General features: G+C 38.4%; 1 protein-coding gene across 3 annotated transcripts in view; it reads left to right on the forward strand.

Annotated features, from left to right (window-relative positions):
• Psip1 (PC4 and SRSF1 interacting protein 1) overlaps nt 1-20,241 on the forward strand; it is a 33,821-nt gene that overhangs the window by 12,013 nt on the left and 1,567 nt on the right. The window contains exons 4-15 of one of the 3 annotated variants that reach the window (XM_021159287.3): nt 59-197; nt 2,431-2,535; nt 3,663-3,725; nt 8,791-8,884; nt 10,664-10,739; nt 12,521-12,746; nt 13,942-14,060; nt 16,411-16,466; nt 17,125-17,195; nt 17,397-17,498; nt 17,595-17,808; nt 19,411-19,522. In XM_021159287.3, the coding sequence (XP_021014946.1) occupies nt 59-197; nt 2,431-2,535; nt 3,663-3,725; nt 8,791-8,884; nt 10,664-10,739; nt 12,521-12,746; nt 13,942-14,060; nt 16,411-16,466; nt 17,125-17,195; nt 17,397-17,498; nt 17,595-17,808; nt 19,411-19,522 (1,377 nt within the window). Of the gene's footprint in view, nt 1-58; nt 198-2,430; nt 2,536-3,662; nt 3,726-8,790; nt 8,885-10,663; nt 10,740-12,520; nt 12,747-13,941; nt 14,061-15,170; nt 15,464-16,410; nt 16,467-17,124; nt 17,196-17,396; nt 17,499-17,594; nt 17,809-19,410; nt 19,523-20,241 lie in introns of those variants that run through there. The other 2 variants (XM_021159289.3, XM_021159290.3) reach the window with 2 other exon arrangements.

Consider the following 20,241-nt stretch of genomic DNA (forward strand, 5'->3'; position numbering starts at 1 on the left):
GTAGCCTCGTATATAATTTGAGTTTGCTTTGTACTTACATTTTCCCTTTCTGTTACAGTGCTTTTTTAGGACCAAAGGACATATTTCCTTATTCAGAAAATAAGGAAAAGTATGGCAAACCAAATAAACGAAAAGGTTTTAATGAAGGATTGTGGGAGATAGATAACAATCCGAAAGTGAAATTTTCAAGTCAACAGGTGAGTCCTTTTATAAAATTTATTATTAGAGTTAGAGTAAAAATATTGTCATTGGAAAATACTTGACTAATTGAAGAACTGTATGAATTTTAGATTGTTGGGCTCTTTTTAGGGTTTTCCTTGATGTTTGTGTCTAAATGGTTATTAATTAAATGACTAAAGAGATCTCAAAAGTTAGAAATACTTGGTTGTTCAGCTATTCTTGATTAAAATTTCTTTAAACTATTACTGAATTTAAAGCCATAGCTAGGGTCTTGCTAGATTCAGGGCCCTCAAATTTTATTATTGTATGTTTGATATGGGTGGGAACATAATGTCTTTGTCCATGTGGAGGTCAAGTACATCTTTGTGAAGTTCTCTAATTCACCTTTACATGGGCCTGGGGATAACAGGATAACAATCAGGTCAGGAGGCTTGTATCATAGAGCTGAGCCATCTTTTTTTTTTTTTTTTTTGGTTTTTTTGGAGACAGGGTTTCTCTGTGTATCCCTGGCTATCCTGGAACTCACTCTGTACACCAGGCTGGCCTCGAACTCAGAAATTCGCCTGCCTCTGCCTCCCAAGTGTTGGGATTAAATGGGTGCATGTACTCACATGCTGGCTTCTTTCATTTTTATTTTCTCTTGGTACTGCTAATAGTTTTTGTTCTATTTATTTTGTGGTTATATGGGTGTGTGCATAATGTGTGCATGTGCTACAGTGCGCGCATAGTGGTCAGAGTGCAGCTTTGTGGAGTTCTCTATCTACTTTTACCATGTTGGTTGTTGAGTGTGTTTATTAGCAAGTGTTTTTACTCTTAAACCATCTTGTGGTCCCATGATACTACTCTAATAATGTTTTTATATATTGCAACTTATGTTTTTCTATATTGCAATTTGTACTCTTGAATGTATGAAAGCTCTTGATAAAATGAACTATTATAGCAAGGCAGTGGTGGTGCATGCCTTTAGTCCCAGCATTGGGGAGGTGGAGGCCCATGGATCTGAATTTGAGGCCAGCCTGCTCTATAGAGCAAGTTCCAGTACAGCCAAGGCTACACAGAGAAACCGTATCTGGGGTAGGGTTGGGGTTAAAAAAAAAAAAAACAGAAAACAAACAAAATTCCAATGTAATTTCACATGTACCATGCTGCTTCTTGGCTTTGACAGATGTTTAAACAATTGACAAATTGCTCTGTGCAATGTTTCTTTGATATAGTGAGCCATCCTTAGATGCTCTCCCTGGTACTCAGCAGAGTAGACTGTGATTGCTTCTGCACTCGTAACAGCCACAGAACGTGCTGATTTCATGCATGATGTATTATTCCCAGGCCTGCACAGGTTAAAGAAACCAGTGATTGATTTGTTAGTTATATTAGAGATTTTACATTATTTTCCTCCTTTACAAAATAATAAAGTTTTGGATTTTGGAAACATTGGAATTTTCTGATTAGGTATGTTCAACATTTAAGGTTATAATACCCTCTTATCTTTCTTACTTGGCTGAGAACAAGCTCAGGCTGGCTTCAACCTCAGAATTCACCTGCCTCAGTCTTCCTGAGAGCTACTGTATCTTGTGAAAACTATTTTAATTTACAGCTTTAAAATTCTTTAAGGCAAGGTGTTAACAACATATTCCAGCTTGGCTAATACCTAGCTCTTTATTTTAGGATTGCCTCAAACTTGTAGGCATCCTACTATATAAAACGCTGGGATTATAGTAGTGCCACTCCCTGATAAAACTTTAATGAGCAGTGGTGCCATACCAAGCAGTGGTGCCTTTAATCCCAGCACTTGGGAGGCAGAGGCAGGCGGATTTCTGAGTTCAAGGCCAGCCTGGTCTACAAAGTGAGTTCCAGGACAGCCAGGGCTATACAGAGAAATCCTGTTTCAAAAAACCAAAAAAATAAATAATTAAAAAATGTAAAAAAAACTTTAAAAATTCTATGTATTAAATGTCCTTTGCAACAGAAATTGGGGTGCTCCCATATCTATACCTACAAGTTTTTGACTTTACATGTGTAGAAAAATTTCAAGTTAGATAAACTATCTTAAAAATGAATAATTTGAGCCGAACGTGGTGACGCACGCCTTTAATCCCAGCACTGGGGAGGCAGGCAGGTGGATTTCTGAGTTCGAGGCCAGCCTGGTCTACAGAGTGAGTTCCAGGACAGCCAGGGCTACACAGAGAAACCCTGCCTCGAAAAACCAAACCAACCAAACAGACAAACAAATGAATAATTTGTTCTTCATAGGTATCAACTAAACAATCAAATGCATCATCTGATGTTGAAGTGGAAGAAAAAGAAACTAATGTTTCAAAGGAAGACACTGATCAGGAAGAAAAAGCCAGCAATGAGGTATGTTTTGTATCTTTTCTGGTCTTAAGAAGAAATGAAGAAATGTAGATAGTAGTTTATTGAGTATACTGCAAGGGAGGACTAGGCCTGGCGGTGGGGGTATCTTGAGTACTGCCTGTGGATTTTACAGTTACCGCAAGAAAGGAAGTATAGATATAAAGTGAGTTGACTGGCAAAGTAGGAGGTAATCTTCAAAATATTTGAAAAGTGAATGAAAATATGACATTTTTCTCAAATACTAAATAGGGCTTTATAAATTGTGCATTTTTAAGATACACGAATTTAAAGTTTTTAATTTCCTATTTGTATGCTTGTATACTGAATGCATTCTTGATGCCCGTGGAGGGCACTGGATAGATACCCTGGAAATAAGAGTTAAAACGGTTGTTAGCCATCATTCGGGTGCTGGGACCCAAACGTAGATCCGCTATGCTCTTAGCCCCTAAGCTTTCTCATTAGCTCTTGGATGGATATTTTTATTAGAAATTGGTTTTGTAAGCAAAACAGGTATAACTATAAGGTTAGTGTTTATTAAAAAATACTTTTAAGAAGAGTATTATGGGCTGGAAGTGCTTAAAAAGTTGTAAAACTTTTAAATGTAGGTCTACCTGTGTTACTATCTGAGTAGAGATAGCTATCGTTGTAGGCTGCTTGGGCGTTGCTGCTGTGAAAAGACACCAGGACCAGAGCAGCCTTCAGTTTCTAAGGTTTAGCTCATTTTCACTATGGAGAACATGGTGCTGAGAGTTCTATGCCCAGATCTGCAGGCAGCAGGAAGAGACACTGGACCAAGCTGTGGGCTTTTGAAATCCCAAAGTCCACCCTCAGTGATGCACTTCCAACAAGGCCCCAACTTGTAGTCCTTCTCAAGAGTACCACTCCTTAATGACTGTGTCACAGATATGAGCCTATGGAGGCCGTTCTTACTCAGACCTGAGAGAGCAGGAGATAGTATCCGGGAGATATAGTTGTTGCTGTACTTGGTCAGAGTGACAGGAGACGCCTCCCGACACTTTCAGTGAAACTGGTTCTGTGAATTTTAGTTTAAGAAAATTTGTTTCTTGTATAATTTATTTAATTTCATCGGTGGCTTTTTTCCTTTTTTTCCCTGCTGTTATGCATTTTAGGATGTGACTAAAGCAGTTGACATAACCACTCCAAAAGCTGCTAGGCGAGGAAGAAAGAGAAAGGTAATTTCCTAAATACACGGTAGGAATTTCAACGACATTTTATTTAAATTGAGGAAAAATAGATAAGGAAACCTTATTTGGACTTGACCTCTACCCTCTAATTCTTAAAGGGTGAGTTGGTTTCTTCATAAAGTTTCTTGGTGCTAAAGCTGTGGCACCCTCAAGTTAAGCTGAATGATAAAAGGAAATAAAGTGAACCAATTTTTATTCCTTTCAACCTGCCTTATCTCCTCTATAAAATGATAATATATAATCAAATTGTTGATGATTTAATACTTGTGAAATCTTTAGAGTAAATCCTGATTTCTCACTGCTAGCATAGGCTGTCGTCCGCCAGTGTTGTGTGAGACAAGAGGGGCAGTGACGGTTTAGGCCAGGTATTTTGTAGGCTTTTAATTAATTGCTGTTTGTCCCCTGGTGTACTGGAGGGAAATGACCTTATAACTTCACAGTGTTAAACAATGAGCACCGAAAGGAGCAGGCCATCTGAGGGCACTCACAGACGAGTGTAAACCACAATGGTGCATACTTCAGCTTTGATAGGCTTGAAGGTCGGAGGGTAAAGGAAAGCTACAGTATTTTTCTGAAGAGCTGCTGTGATGGGAAGTCACTGTGACTCACTTATAGGTAGTATGATCACAGGAGATTGTATTAGGACAGTGAGGACAGATCAGTGATAGTTAGAATTTTAGAATTGAAATACTAAGATTGGCATTGGTAGAGTTGCATGGGGAATAAAGCAAACGGGTCTCTCTTTTTTTTTTTAATTACAACAGGAACATACATGAATGCTTCATTTTCTTGAGCTTTGTATGTTGTATTGTACAAACTAGGATTTTTTTTTTTTCTTGCTTAGTTTGTTTTGAGACAGGGTTTCTTTATGTATACCAGGCTGTCCTGGAACTTACCATGTAGACCAGGTTGGCCTTAGACCCACAGAAATCACCTGCTTCTGCTCCCCAAGAGGTAGGATTAAAGGTGTATGTTCAGCCCATTGTGGCTACCCTGCTGAGCTAGTCTTTATTCAGTCGCATTTTGTAAATTTTATTATTTATAGATTGTGTTCTATTAAGGTAGTCTAATGATCTTTGATAATTATGAAAATGATCTTGAGTCACCACAAACTGCTTACATAAGACAGCATCTTAATTGAAAAATGTTCTGACTGCTCCCCCTTTATGGGTCATTCTTAGAAAAATACTGGGATTAGTCAGTTTACAAAAGGGCCTCTAGGTCTTCAGGTGGAGGAGGGTATGTTCAAAGGCTGAAGGAGGGTGAAAACTGAGCCTCTTTGGCCAATAAGCCACGGTGTGAATGTAAGTACAAAGGAAAAAAAAATCCCTGAACAAAATTGAGAGTGCTGCTCCAGTGAATTCTGAAATGATAAGGAAGAAGAGATCACCGCTGCTGAGGGGAGAATGTTAGTGCTCAGGATGGAAGACTAAAGCCGGTCAGAATGCTGCTGTAAGCCAAGGCCCAGTCCAGGGCAAGGCCCTGTCTTCAATTCTCTGAAAGCTGAGGGAGGTTTTTAAATATACATACAAAAAAGGGTCCAGCCAGGGCTCTCCTGGGTCAGCTGGTGGGTGTAGCAGGAGGCTGCCTGCACTCGTGGAGCTGCAAGCAGTAGCAAGTGCTGATGGGGAAGCTCCAGGAAGTTATCCAGACAGGGAAACTGAAGAATAGGGTCACACTCAGTTAACTTTTCATTGCAGACATTTTTACTCTGGAAGGAGTTGCAGCTAGGAATTCAATTTCTTTTTTTTTGTTGTTTTTTTTTGTTTGTTTGTTTTTTGAGACAAGGTTTCTCTGTATAGCCCTGGCTGTCCTGGAACTCACTTTGTAGACCAGGCTGGCCTCGAACTCAGAAATCCGCCTGCCTCTGCCTCCCGAGTGCAGGGATTAAAGGCGTACACCACCACGCCCGGCAGGAATTCAATTTCTGTATTCAAAGCCTAGGGTCTGGAACTGCTAATGACTTGACTATGAACCCACTTTGGAAATCCTAGGACATTTCCTTTCTACAGATATTCACTGACTATCCACCTGGTTGCCCAGGGGCTCTGATGTGATGGAAATGCACAGGTATACAGTAAGAATAGTCAATGCCTGTAAATAAAACCGTCAACACTTGGGGATTAGCAGTGGGAGGGATTTCTTGACAGTCTCCTCCTGGTGAAGGCACTATAAATGTTGAAATGACATTAAAGGATTTTAGACTAATTATGTAAATGGCTGATAAAGCAGCATCAGATTTTGAGACATTTGACCCCAATTTGAAAGAAGTCTGTAGGTAAAATATATTTTAAAAAAAATCTTTGCATTCTATGGCGAAACTTTCTATGCATGGAATAAATCAGTTGATGGGATAGATTTCATTTTGTTTCCTTTTAAGAGATTGCCACAGGTACCCCTACGTTTAGTAACTACCATGCTGATAAGTTGTAGCCATCAACACTAAGGTAAGGCAGCCACTTTGGCTTACTGAAGGCATAGATGATTTATTAGCATTTTCATGTATGTGGGTTTTTTGTGTGGATCAAACCTGGAGTTTTGAACATGCTATTATAAGCACAAGTTGTACCATTGAGTGAACACAAGCTCTGTTTGGTGCCATTTTAAACCAATGGGTGTTCTTGTTCTGTGGTGCTGCGGCTTGTACCAGTGCTTGCACGCACATGCTAGGCAAGGTCCATCAATGAATTACACACACCCATCCTAATTAAATGACCCTAAATTGAGGTATGTGCATTGTTTTTTTAAGACAATACTTTCACATCTAATAGACAATAGCATATGTGTAACTTTAATATATATAGGGAAGCCAAAAAAGGCTTATTTGCTAAATTTCCTGTAGCAGTTAAGATGAGGGCCTATAAGAGTGACCTAGTAACTGAGTAGGTCATGAAAGGCCTTAGGATTAGCATTAAATTCCTTACATCAAGTTACTTATTGTTAGTGTGAGATGTAATTTTATAACACTTCAAGAAGTTAAGTTGATAACTGATAACTGAGTGATGATAAGAAGAATGGAGCGGAATGTGGGATGGCTCCAAGGTGCTTGCTTTAGTGACTGTATCTGTGATTGGGTGGGCATGACGCAGGAAGGGACTTGAAAATCAAGGGGATTCTTTCTGGCTCTATTTCCCTTTCCTTTTCCCTTTCCCATTCTGACTTTGGTTCAATCAATAGGTGGATCCAAGCATGTTAGCTACTCAGGACTTGCAGTAGAAGGTCAAAGGACTAACCATAGATTTGAAATACCAACTTCAAAGACAGAAAATGATTTCATATTAGTATCCTATCCCTCCTGTCTTCCTAGTGCTTATTAGCTTAATCTTTGGTGGGGATTTGTGAAACAGGTATAGCAAGGCAAGCCTGAGGGCTTGGAAAAGGACATGAACAGTGGCCTTCTGATGGATATGGAGTGGCTTTAGGAAAGAGGAAAGACAGGCTAACAGTGAGAAATAAATCCAGTGTTAAGAGGTCCTGTTAGCAATCTAGCTAGAATGTGAACATTAAAGATATTCATGCATGCATTTCAAATAACTAGACTTTCCTTTGGATAAAATATTTTCCTCAGCAGTGGCTTTACTTTTACTCACATGATTTTGCAGTAGTGGTCACCAACATAACCCATGCTAGGGCAAATCTTTAATGCCAGAGTTGGTGGGTTTCTGTTGTGTTTCTTTTGTTTTTTGTTTTTGTTTTACTTATTATTGATGAATGTCTCACTGTTATTGGCATCTTCTCAAATGACCCGTTGTACCTGTAATTGTTACTTGTTCGACTTATTTCCAAATGCAGAAAGGGTAAGTGATTAAGTTCTTTTTGCTGTTGAGGTGATTTGTTTAAACCCAACTTTAAAGAACTTCTGTAAGTCATCAGGAAGAGTTTAACCTTTGGCATCTCTTGAGCCTCACGGAAATACAGATGTCTGGCTCTTGAATATGGATGGGGTTGCAGGTTCAGATCTGGAGTTAGGGCAGCATGATCTCATATATTCTTAATCTGAGGTCTCATGAGAAAGTTTGTTTGGTTTCTGAGAACGAGAGTAAACCTTGGATCAGTTTTTTTTTTTTTTTTGGTTTTTCAAGACAGGGTTTCTCTGTATAGCCCTGGCTGTCCTGGAACTCACTTTGTAGACCAGGCTGGCCTCGAACTCAGAAATCCGCCTGCCTCTGCCTCCCGAGTGCAGGGATTAAAGGCGTGCGCCACCACGCCCGGCTTGGATCAGTTTTAACAATTGTGCATAAATTCTTAGAGGCAGATATCATTCTTTATCATCTTGGGCATCACTAATTAAAGGTAGAGTGACTTGGGCCTGGTGGCATGCCTATGATCACAGTACTTGACAGGAATTACTAAGGCAGGAAAAGATAGTTTTAAGGCTAATCTGGGCTGTCTATGTGGAAAGAATGGAGACCTCTGTCCCTCAAATAAAAGTAAACAAAAGCAATGCTGTTTCTTGTAAATATATTGACAGTTTTCTTATTATTTTATTATTATTGAATGGGGTTCTGTGTGTTTTTTGTGAACATTCTTGCTCTGGTCAGTGCATTAATACTGACGTCCAAGTGGCCGTACCATTTAATGTCCTTACATGCTTCGTTGACTTTCTTCTTCAATTTTGTTCATCCCTTTGAAATTATAACCATTGCCATCTATTTCTTCCTGTTTTCATTTTATATCTAATTGGTTGTTCTTAAACTTATATTTTCCTGAAGGGCTTTAAGCCAGTAATAGCTGATTCTCATTTGAGGCCTTGTAGTTTTGTATTAGAGAATAAAAGTAATAGTATCAGATGTCAGTCTCGGTTGAGACATAAAGTTAATTAGTTAGAAGTAACAAAGTGAATTGTTACGATATAATCGCATTTTACTTGTTTTTCATATTGTATCAAAAAAGTTAGTCTTATTTTTTCAAATGATTGTTTTAGGTTGGGAAATTTGTAAAAGGGTGGTTGAAAACAGAGATGATGTAACGCTGATTGTTCAAAAGTAATAACAATCATACAGAAATTATGCTCTTAAAATTTTGCTAAATTAGTTATATTTTTGTGATTCAGGCTGAAAAACAAGTAGACACTGAAGAGGCGGGAATGGTGACTGCAGCAACCGCTTCTAATGTGAAAGCAAGTCCTAAGAGAGGACGACCTGCAGGTAGGCTCATTAATGCTGAAATACCTGCTTGGTGTGGGGCAATGGGCTATGTACAGACACCCAGGTTTCCAGTCCAGGCTAGATCTTGAACCCTGGGAGAACCCAATGGATGGTAATTCCCACCTACATGGGATGGCAGGCCTTCGACCTTGTCTCCTGGAACCCTGGCTCCTGTCAAAGTTACAGCCCCCACAGGAGAAGCATGGCATAGACAATGTCCCAAGCTTCTGACCTTCAGGCTAGATTCCTCCCAGTTACCTAGCAACAGTAAAGATCACAGCCCATCATAAGAGGGGCTGCTTGGCCCTACCTTGCTCTCTTGCTCTCTCCTCATTCTCTCCACTCACTCTCTTACTCTCTCTTTCTTACTTTCTCTCTTTCCCTCTTCCCTCCTCTTGGCCATAGTCAGTCTCTCTCTCTTTCTACCTTTTCTCTTTCCCCCGCCTTTCTACAATAAAGCTCTAAAATCATAGACTGTCTCTGTTCATCAAGGCTCGCTATGCTTGGATGATGGGATAGGCTTTCTTCTAATGAGCCCTTTCTAATCTCCGGATGGAAGGCCTTCCAGTCAAGCGCCGGACTAAGGACTCTCGCCTGAGTGGGAACCTCTCTCCCTCAGCCCTCTCTCCTGTAACCCCCGGGGCTAAGGGTGTCGCCCTAGGGCCCCTGGTATCTGAGGCTGCCCCTTGTCCACCCCCTGCAGAGTGGGGTTAGTGGCTTAGATGCCCACCAGGGGCCAAGTGGAAAGCGGCTGGCAGCCCTCCCACCTCCGCTTGCCCAGAGCACAGGAGGAACTCTTTTCCAACAGATGGTAGCAATGCCCCACAGCTTGGTTTGTGATGAATATTCCAGTCCATTAAAGCATTGCTGCAGAAGTTGATTAAAGAGAGTCACATTATCACTTTTAACATGGAGGACATAGAGGAGGCTGGAGAAATTAGTCATCAGGCAGTTTCATTGTATGACTGTGTCCGTGGTGTCAGTAGGACATGGAGTTTTAAAGAATTACCACTGTGCTCCATGTCTGGAGAAATGTCATGTAGACATCGGGCTATATACAAGAACAATTTCAAAGAAGAAATGGTTTCTGCTTGTGACAAGTATTAAGTTTGAAATAATTGTGGCTTCTTTTGTCTCCAAATCCTGAAAAGTGAATCTAGTGAGCTTTAAAATACCATGAATGGTGGGCTTATTTATTTACTTTTTTCACTTTCAGATTATCACATGCTGATAGGATTAGTATTGACTTGATAATTTGGAAATAATCTTGAGTTGTTCTTCCTAATACGGAATACAACACTGAAAATCAACTAGATAGAGGTTTTTGTTTTGCTTTTTTCCCCTATATCACAATAGTATCCTTACGGATACCATTAAGGGGAATGAATAGTCAGGTTGGAAAGAAAAATTAAAATGTTATGTACATGTTTTGTAGTATTATAATGATGATAAATATCTTTGTGAATTCTGATAAAATTGTATAGTACATAACATATTGTTGATGGGTATATGAATTCTGAATGAGTGATACCATACATACGGTTTTTTTTTCTCATACGTTCCATCCCGACTACAGTGTCCCAATTTTCAGTTTCTGTCAAACATAAGGACAAATGGAAATGTATTGTTAATCATTAAAGTGTCACTTTATTTATCCCTGGGGTCACTAGTTGTATATGGAGTTGTCACTAGAGTACATATATTATATAACATTTGTATTCTACCTACATATGCCTTGCATTTAAGAATGAATTTTTTTTTTTCCTATGTGAAAATTAGCTACTGAAGCCAAGATTCCCAAACCAAGAGGCAGACCTAAAGTGGTAAAGCAGCCTTGTCCTTCAGACGGTGACATGTGAGTTTGTTTGGAATACAAAATTATTGAGATCTTTGTAAACATTAGAAAATACTTTTGCTACGTTGTGTAAGTTTTTTTTCTGTTTCTAAAACTGATGAGAGATTGGAGGAGGATTTGTGTTAAAGGGATTGAAGGTCTGCTTCTGCTGTGTGACTTTGTGTGTGTATGTGTGTGTGTATGATAAAATTAGGTCATGTAGGCTAACAGGGAACTTGGGCAGGGTAAGTTGCTGAAAAAAATTTCTGTGCAGATTATATTTGAGTAGTGTCCAGAGACCTACTGTTCTGTGTAATAGAACAGTAATGGTGATAAATATCTTTGTAATTTAAAATAGTGTAAAAATTAGTTTTAAATATTTTAGAATGATACTTAGTTAACCACAGAAAGATGTATTTTTTAAATAATTTTTACTATATTTTATTTTATATTTTATTTATTTTGTGTATGTGTACCACAAGATGTGTGGTCATTTACCATATGATTCTGGGGAATTGAAGTCACATGATTCTGTACCCACCTCGCCTCCTCCTGGGCTGGTGTTTCTTTATCTAGTTATCTTTTCCCACTTAGAAAATGTGCTCACCTTGAATTTCCTTGAGAAACTTGATATAGTTAGGAAAAGGGGGGACTGCTTGATGATTGTGCAGGACAACATAGGATTTACTGTGGTATGTGCAGCTCAAGTGCTCTAGAATCAGATCTGAAACTCACATTGGTGAGCCACCAGCTTAGCCTTGGGAAGCAAACTCTGGTTTTCTGAAAGAATAAAACACTTTTCACCACTTTTCTGCACCTGAATTGAATATTTTCAGAGTTGGTACTTTTCAACCAAAACAAAACTTTTCAAGAGCTTTCTTTCCAAGCTAGTTGTTACAGCACTCTCAAAGGGGGAAACCACCACCACCACAAAAATAAGACCTTTTTGTTTTGCAAGACTGTGTTATTCATGTTCCTTGGCATTTGCAGCCAGCAAGGGTAACATAATAAAACTTGTCTCTTTAAAAACATCAAAATGTAGACACAGTAACAGTTAATATACTTAAAAACTGCAGAGAAAATAGATTTGAAGGTTCTTGTGTTAAACTGATTGAACCATTTATGTCGGGATCTTCATAGCTTGTATGACAGTTAAAAGTAACTGGTCATTTATTTAACGTTATGTTCAATCCCTACAAATGACTGTGATTTTTTTTTTTCTAAAACAAATATTTTTATAATATTTGAATGTAATGCAATTTAATAGGGCCTTGGGTTTATATGCTAAATAGGAGCAAGAAACATCCAAAAATTGTACATAATGAAAATTCTGTTTTACAATAGAATGGCAAACTGTGGTTTTGTTTTGTTTGTTTGTTTGTTTGTTTTTTTAAGATGTGTTTATTATATGTAAGTACACTGTAGCTGTCTTCAGATACACCAGAAGAGGGAGTCAGATCTTGTTAAGGATGGTTGTGGGTTGCTGGGATTTGAACTAAGGACCTTTGGAAGAGCAGTTGGGTACTCTTACCTGCTGAGCCATCTCACCAGCCTTTTTTTTTTTTTTTTTAAACATAAATTTTGCCTCCCCTGAAATCCTTGTTTGGTAAAGGAGAGTATAAATGAAGGCTTGGCACTTAGAGAGCGCCTACTGTTTATTCTTGCAGTGGAGCAGAGTTTGGTTCCCAGCACCCACATCCAGACACTCACCTCCTCACACAGACACTTGAGTAAATACAAATAGTTCTTTCAAGAAAGAAAACGGATAAATGAAATCTTCCGCTCTTACACTCTTAATGTAGGGTTATTGATGAAGATAAAAGTAAAAAAAAGGGACCAGAGGAGAAACAACCTAAAAAGCAGCTTAAAAAAGAGGAAGAAGGCCAAAAGGAAGAAGAGAAGCCAAGAAAAGAACCAGATAAGAAAGAAGGGAAGAAAGAAGTTGAATCTAAACGGAAAAATTTAGCTAAACCAGGGGTTACATCAACCTCTGATTCAGAAGATGAAGATGATCAAGAGGGTGAAAAGGTAGCAAATCCACATTCGAAATTCCCTGTCTCCCCATGTGTTTCTGTGTGAGGTGTTCGTGCAGCATCTGGGATGTAGAGGCCAAAGGTTGATGCGGGCAATCTCTCCATTGTTGTTAATTCACTAACAAGGGTCTCTCAAGCAGACTCTCAAGCACTCATGTGGCTAATCTTGGTGGCAACTTTGCTGTAACTATAGGTGGGCCACCACAGTTCCACGGGAATTGTGAGTTTGCTGACACAGACTTTGGTCCTCTTAAAGTGCTGAACAATGTCCCCAGCTCCATTTTCCTCATGCTAATTGTTTTCTTCTTCATGTGACTGCTTTGCCTGCAGTATGTGTAGACAGATCTCTTAGAACTGGAGATAGGCACAAAACTCCCTCCATGTTGGGAATTGAGCCTAAGTGGTGTCATCTATTGGGCCCCACCACTTTTACATTTTGAGACAGGGTCCCAATGAATCTGAAGCTAGTCAGCGTATCTACCCTGCCACCTCAAGTAGAGATCTATGCAGTCATATTCAACGTTTATGGGGATGCTTGGGATCTCAAGGCAGGTCCTCACTCTTGGACAGGAAGAATTTAATCCATGGAGTTATTTCCCCAATTACATTGTACATTTATTTCCTAGATGTACATATTATCATATGTATAAATAACCTTTAACAAATATTAAAAGATTTATGGGTTTCTTTATTTATTAATATATTTTAATATATTACATAATTGAAATGTATACAGTTTATATGAAAAATACTTACTTATATTTTATAGTATAATTAATTTCTAGAAGATAAACGTCCAGTACTCCAGCGATATAGACAGGTTGTAGATAACCCAGATGTCTGATCAAAGACACAATTTATACATTAAACTTTAATCTTTATCCATTGTAATTTCAACCTGGCTGACGTGCTCTGCAGATCTGGCTGGCCTTGAATTCACAGGGATCTATCTAGGCTCTGCCTCCTAAATGCTGAGATGAAGCGTGTGTGCCACCATGGCCTGCTCAAAGCCAGCAACTTTGGCTGGCTTCTTAGCTCACTTTAAAGAAGACTCATATCCAGTCAGTAGACCTGTGTTCTTGTTTGTTAAGCTTAAGCTTAGTCACTTTGTTTCCTACCTACCATGATTGTAATTATTAGTCTCCAACCACTAACTTGAGAGTTAATACATCCTTCCTGTTCTCAAACAGAAGAGAAAGGGTGGAAGGAACTTCCAGGCTGCTCACAGGAGGAACATGCTAAAAGGCCAACATGAGAAAGAAGCTGGAGATCGGAAACGCAAGCAGGAGGAACAAATGGAAACTGAGCAGTAAGTATTCTTTTTAGTTTTCAATCTTGCATTCTTTTTTAAAGAGTTAAACCTTTTAAGTAGCCTCTCATTTCCAGAGTTGATGAAGCCTTTTAAAGTGACTTCCCATACTAGAAAATCTTCCATATGTGCTATTTCAGGCTCTATTTATTCTTTTTTCAGAGGATGCGATTCACTGAGGTAATCCTCTTGTGAACTGTTTTGTAATATAAGTGAAAGTAGAGTTAGGCTTTGTATAACGTGTTAAACATAGAATTATGAAACTGTGTTGGTGGTGAATGCCAATTGGAAACCTAGACGCTGATAAAAGCTAGCCCAAAGGCTTGCTAGCATTGGATAGATCCTGTATGACTCAAGCTTTAATTGGAGGTTGACACTTGGATAGGCACTTACCATGAGACCTTTCTTCCCCCCTCACTGTATCAGTATTCTATCAGTACAAGGAAGAGTCATTACAGTCATTAGACGTCACGACTCTTGTGCACATTTGTTTTCCTAGTTTATCACTGTCCCTTTTTCTCATTTATAAAGTCATCCTCTTAGTAAACTTCTGTGGGCTTTTACTGATAGTGAGGAGATTATTTGAAAACATGTTGTAGGTCACTTATACAGTGGCAAATACTAAAAAGAAACATTTCTTCACTTGTTTTTATGATGTATCTACAAAGTAACCACTTTTATAGGTACATTGTCTCTGCTTCTGTAGCTGTTTGGAGGATACAAAGCAGTTTAGCTGCTTCAGGGAGTTTTTAAAAGTAATTAAAATGCTGGATTATGGCCACATCTGTAAATGCCATTATTCCTGTCCTTTCTCTCCACTGAATACTGTGACTGTTGTTGCTTTTAACTTTGTGCTCCCGGAAGTCAGGCATAAATTAGTTGTTGCTTAGTGAATTTAGCCCAAATCTTCAGAATCTCAAGATATCTTTTTTGTATTTCTTTTGAATGTCCTCCAATGTAACTTTCTCAAATTCTAATATTTGTGTTTTCTTTCCTTCTCCTGTTATTACAAAACTTTGTACTTGGACAGTTTTGCTCTGTAAAGCATTTCAGATGCAACTTGTGTGAAATGCATTATGCAAAATAAAGTTTATTGTATTGTATTCCCAGCCAAACAACATGTAATCTACAGTAATAAAAATATATCTCATTTTGGGCTCAAAGCATTAATCCAGTAACTGAAAAGAGAATACAAGTGGAGCATACAAGCGATGAAGATCTTGAGACAGACTCATTGGACTGAATTTCCCCCTCCCCCCCTTGATGGAAGAAATGTTCCAGATTCTAAATTGAGGACTTCACTATTAATGGCATTATTAACTGTGTTATGATTGTTAACAAAATATCCTGTAAGGTACACACTACATATTAAGGTTGGCCATCATTCCTGTTTTTTTTTTTTTTTAAAGCCAAGCTTAAAATGAAGCTTTGTGTTTGAAGTTATAACAGACATAGATGAAGATGGTGGTTGTACATTATTTCACTTAGAAAATATGAAAATCATTTTGTTTTGAAGCTAGGTATTAAACTGGAATAGCTATTACGTTCTTGAAAACTGGGGCAGGTGTGCCCTTGACAGTCTTTTGTTGTTAAATTCTAGAGTCTTGGTTTTTTTTTTTTTTTTTTCTTTTTAATCCTGAGAGATTAAACAGTAGACTTGTTAAGTAAAAAAAAAAAAACTGAAATTGTAACGAAAATTTTAAAATAAAGTTTTTTAAAAAAAAAAACTGATTTTTAGGTATTTTTTTTGTTCTTGTCTATTTTAATTGGTTCATGATAGGGCCTGAATGCCAAGCCAAGGTACTAGAAAGTAAAATTTCTAACTCAAACGGTTATTTTTTGTTAATCTTAGTAAAATGGTACTTTTTCACTTATGAAATGGTATGTAAACATTAGTGGATGTCATTTACCTAGAAAATAATGGCCTCCTCTACAACTTAAAAAAAAAAAAAACAACAACAGTAGCTTAAAGCAGGTCTATTTACTATTGAAGCCAATTTCTAAATCCCTTGAATTACATGTCCTTTGGAGATGTGGGGTACAGCTGGTCTACTTTAGTATGCTTTAAAAAAACGTAGTAAAGTTGCTTTAAAATTCATTACTAATTTGTAGATCTTTTACCATTGTGTATGTCACTGAAAGATGAATTTGGCAATGTTTTCTTGTCTTTATGTTAATGCTGTAGAGCTACACAGTTCTAAAAACTAGTCAGCGTCCTATTTTGTAGGCTGATGATGGATTGTTTTTAAGGAACATTTTTTAAAAACCTTTACACAGGGGAATATGGGCATCTGCTAACCTCAGTCACAAAGTTACAGTGTTTTGAAATATTTGTGTTGACATTTGATAGGCAGAATAAAGATGAAGGAAAGAAGCCGGAAGTTAAGAAAGTGGAGAAGAAGCGAGGTTAGTTGTTTACTTTCTAAGACATTGAGAATTACACAGAGAAGGTTGATGGGAGCTGGCTGAGATGGCACATACCTGGAATCCTTGCACTTATGGAGGCACAGCCAGGAGAGCCTCAAGTTCCAAGCCAACCAGGGGTACAAAATGGGATCCTGACTTTAAAATTTAACAATTTAAAAATGACTTTTGAAATCCCATTTCATGTTCTTAGATCTTACAAAACATGTTTTCATGTCTAAGAGATTCCATATTAAACTGCTTTTTAAGCAATTAAAGTCACCCTGCTAATATCTTAATGCTTATGTGGTGTCAGCTGTGCAGCCCAGCTAAGAGCTGGGGGCTTCTGATAAATACCTTGCAGTTAAAGGCACAAGGTGAAGCAGGGATTTAAGGGGTGACAAGTCCAAGTGGGAGCTCGTCACCTGAGACAGAATAAATGCAGTGTGCTGTAATTTTGTGCTTTCATGCTGCATGTTTCTTCTTGGAACCATATATGAAAAGAAAATTAGCATAACTTTTTACACTATTCACCTATATGGATTTCTTGAAGATTATAAAGAAAATTTTTATAACCACCATTACTTTTATATGTTAGACTGTACAGAGATATGGTGTGGAGAAAAACTATTTACTATTTTTCACATATTTCAATTTATAGAAACATCAATGGATTCTCGACTTCAAAGGATACATGCTGAAATTAAAAATTCACTCAAAATTGATAATCTAGTAAGTGTTTAACCTCATTTAAAATGCACTGCTTAATAGCTTTATATATTTTCTCACATGACTTAAGTGTGTAAGTTTAAGATAAAAGGAACAATACCTGGCCATTTTTGTACCACCTTAAGAGCTTTTAAGATGGTCAGAAATGGATTACATAGCTGCTTTGGTGATTAACAGTTATGAAATTGCTGTTTTGTCATGAAGGACGTGAACAGATGCATAGAGGCCCTGGATGAACTCGCGTCACTTCAGGTAACAATGCAGCAAGCTCAGAAACACACAGAGATGATCACAACCCTGAAGAAAGTAAGTGCCTTCAGCGCCTGCAACGCTAACAGCGTTTCTCAGTTCATCAAAGTTTCAATCAATTATGGACAATAACTGTGACTACTGTTTTCTCAGATACGGCGGTTCAAAGTCAGTCAAGTTATCATGGAAAAGTCTACAATGTTATATAACAAGTTTAAGAATATGTTTTTGGTTGGTGAAGGAGATTCAGTCATCACCCAAGTGCTGAACAAATCTCTTGCTGAACAGAGACAGCATGAGGAAGCAAATAAAACCAAAGATCAGGGGAAGAAAGGGCCAAACAAAAAGCTAGAGAAGGAACAAACAGGTATGTGGGGGTCTGTCTGCTCAGCTGGTGCCTACCCTGCTAGCTCCTCAGGCGTTTGCCAGGGTTGCTTTTCTAAGTGGTTTTTGTCAATGTTAGAAATGAAGGAACCTCACTCAGTAAGGCTACACTGTATCTCCACTGACCTTGAAATAGTATAGTAGTAGCAATGGGGATGCCATTAACACAGAGTACTTGTATATGACCTGTAAGAATGTTATGATGGGCTTTATGAAGGAAACATCTAACAAAAACATTTGCTAATAACTTTTGAGGGAAATCAGAATGTTAGAGAACCAGCCAATTCCTTCCCTCCCTCATTTGCTTTAGCTAAAAAATACAACGTATAGTTAGCATATGACCAGAATTGCTGCATCCTGGGCAGAGCTGAAAATGCTCCTGCTTTCTTTCTTTCTGATCATAGCCAACAGGTATTGGGGCCAATGTTTTCAATGTCACTTAAACCCCCAGCATGTTATATACACTGTTAATCCAGTGGTATTGTGTTTGTTGATATAAGCTGTATTCTACTGTGCTGTAAGAACACGGTTGGCTAGTGATAGGTAACATCTAAATAGCAGACTATCCAAATAGATGGCTGACACACAACCTGTGCTATGCTTTCTTTGTATTGTGTCAATGAATAAAACTGCCACGTCGGCAGTGCATTTAAGATGTATATTCAATTGAGCCCTATAGTCAAGATACAACACTGCAGGTTCCAAATGTGTTGGATAAAGGGCTGCTTCATATGTACATGCTGTGGTCTTGTACAGCCTTTGAACCTAAATATATTTAAAAATAAACTCGAGCTGGGTGTGGTGGCGCACGCCTTTAAACCCAGCACTCAGGAGGCAGAGGCAGGTGGATTTCTGAGTTCGAGGCCAGCCTGGTCTACAAAGTGAGTTCCAGGACAGCCAGGGCTATATAGAGAAATCCTGTTTCAAAAAAACCAAAATAATAATAATAATAATAAAAAACGTAAAACAAACAAAAAACCCTGTCTCGAAAAAACACCACACAAAACAAAAACCAAACAAAAGCTTTGAGACATTGCGGTTCAGGATTTACCTAAGGCTAGAATACCATTATCAGCCTCCCAATTCAACATTAAAAACACTTTAACAGGCATATGCTTATCTTTCAAGGCAAAACAACAACAAAAATCTCTTACTTAATAGGGTTTTTTTGGTTTTTTTTAAGAGATTAGAGGGTTTTACAGGGAAATGCCTAAGCTTGTCATCTGGACATTAGAGCACATTAGGCTCTAAAATACTATTAATGCAAAATTTGGTTCTCCTAAAATTAAACAAAAAGGGAAAAAACCCCAAAACTACATACAAGATGTACTACAGAGTTATACCATTGAACATTTTTTCTAAATGTAATGAGATTAGTAAGTCAAGTCCTCTGTCCTTTAAAAAAATGTTCTAGACTTTAACGGTACAAATCAATAGTCCAACTTTTCATTGTTGTCTGAAATGACTTGAACCTAATCATTTATTGAGAGGCTGAAGCAGCAGCACCTTGAGGGCCATGCTTTGACTTTTTAAGATAGTTTAGTGTATCATTTTGTATTGTGCTAACAGTTTTTCCATTCTAAAGGTACGAAGAGCCTAAATGGCGGATCTGATGCTCAAGAGAGTAATCATCCACAGCATAATGGTGATAGTAACGAAGACAGCAAAGACAGCCGCGAGGCCAGCAGTAAGACAAAGTAAGGCATGTTAGAGCAGTCAGAGTCAGCCAGAGAGATGGCTCACATGGGAAGAGTACTAGCTCTTCAGAGGACTTGGGGTTGATTCCCAGCAACCATATAGCAGCTCGCAGCAGTCTGTAACATACACTCAATTTCTCCCTGAAACCCAACCATTGTAGGGACTCACTATCCCTGACCTCTACACCCAGTGATAGTTCTACTTTGATACTTCTGGTTTTGTTTCAGCCCCTCCCCGACCCCCAGACTCCTTTTAGACAAGATCTCACTTGATCTCATTACAGGTGGTTGTGAGCCACCATGTGGTTGCTGGGATGTGAACTCAGGACCTCTGGAAGAAGGAACAGTCAGTGCTCTTAAATGCTGAGCCATCTCTCCAGCCCCAGCCTTACTAGTTTTTAATAAAAGTTTTGGATCAAAAAGGCAGGAGGAAGAACTGGATGTGTTTGTTAGTGATTACAGCTCTATGTTCAATCTCTATTCATCAAAAAATTGGAGCTTTCTATGAGTGAGAACCCATCTCATCGCCAACACCCTCACAAGGTTTATTGATTGAGACAAGGTCTCCCTATATTGCACAGGTTGGCCTTAAACTTATAGCAGTCTTCCAGGCACAGCTGTCTTGTGATTACAGACTAAACAATTAAATTGCCCTATTGAGTTCTCGGTGGGAACTCAATGAAGGAAAACAATTTTTATGTTATCACAAAAGTTAGTGC

This window comes from Mus caroli, unplaced genomic scaffold (genome assembly GCF_978045245.1).
Source record: "Mus caroli unplaced genomic scaffold, Mus_caroli_1 scaffold_6, whole genome shotgun sequence".
In the NCBI taxonomy this organism is placed as follows: Eukaryota; Metazoa; Chordata; class Mammalia; order Rodentia; family Muridae; genus Mus; species Mus caroli.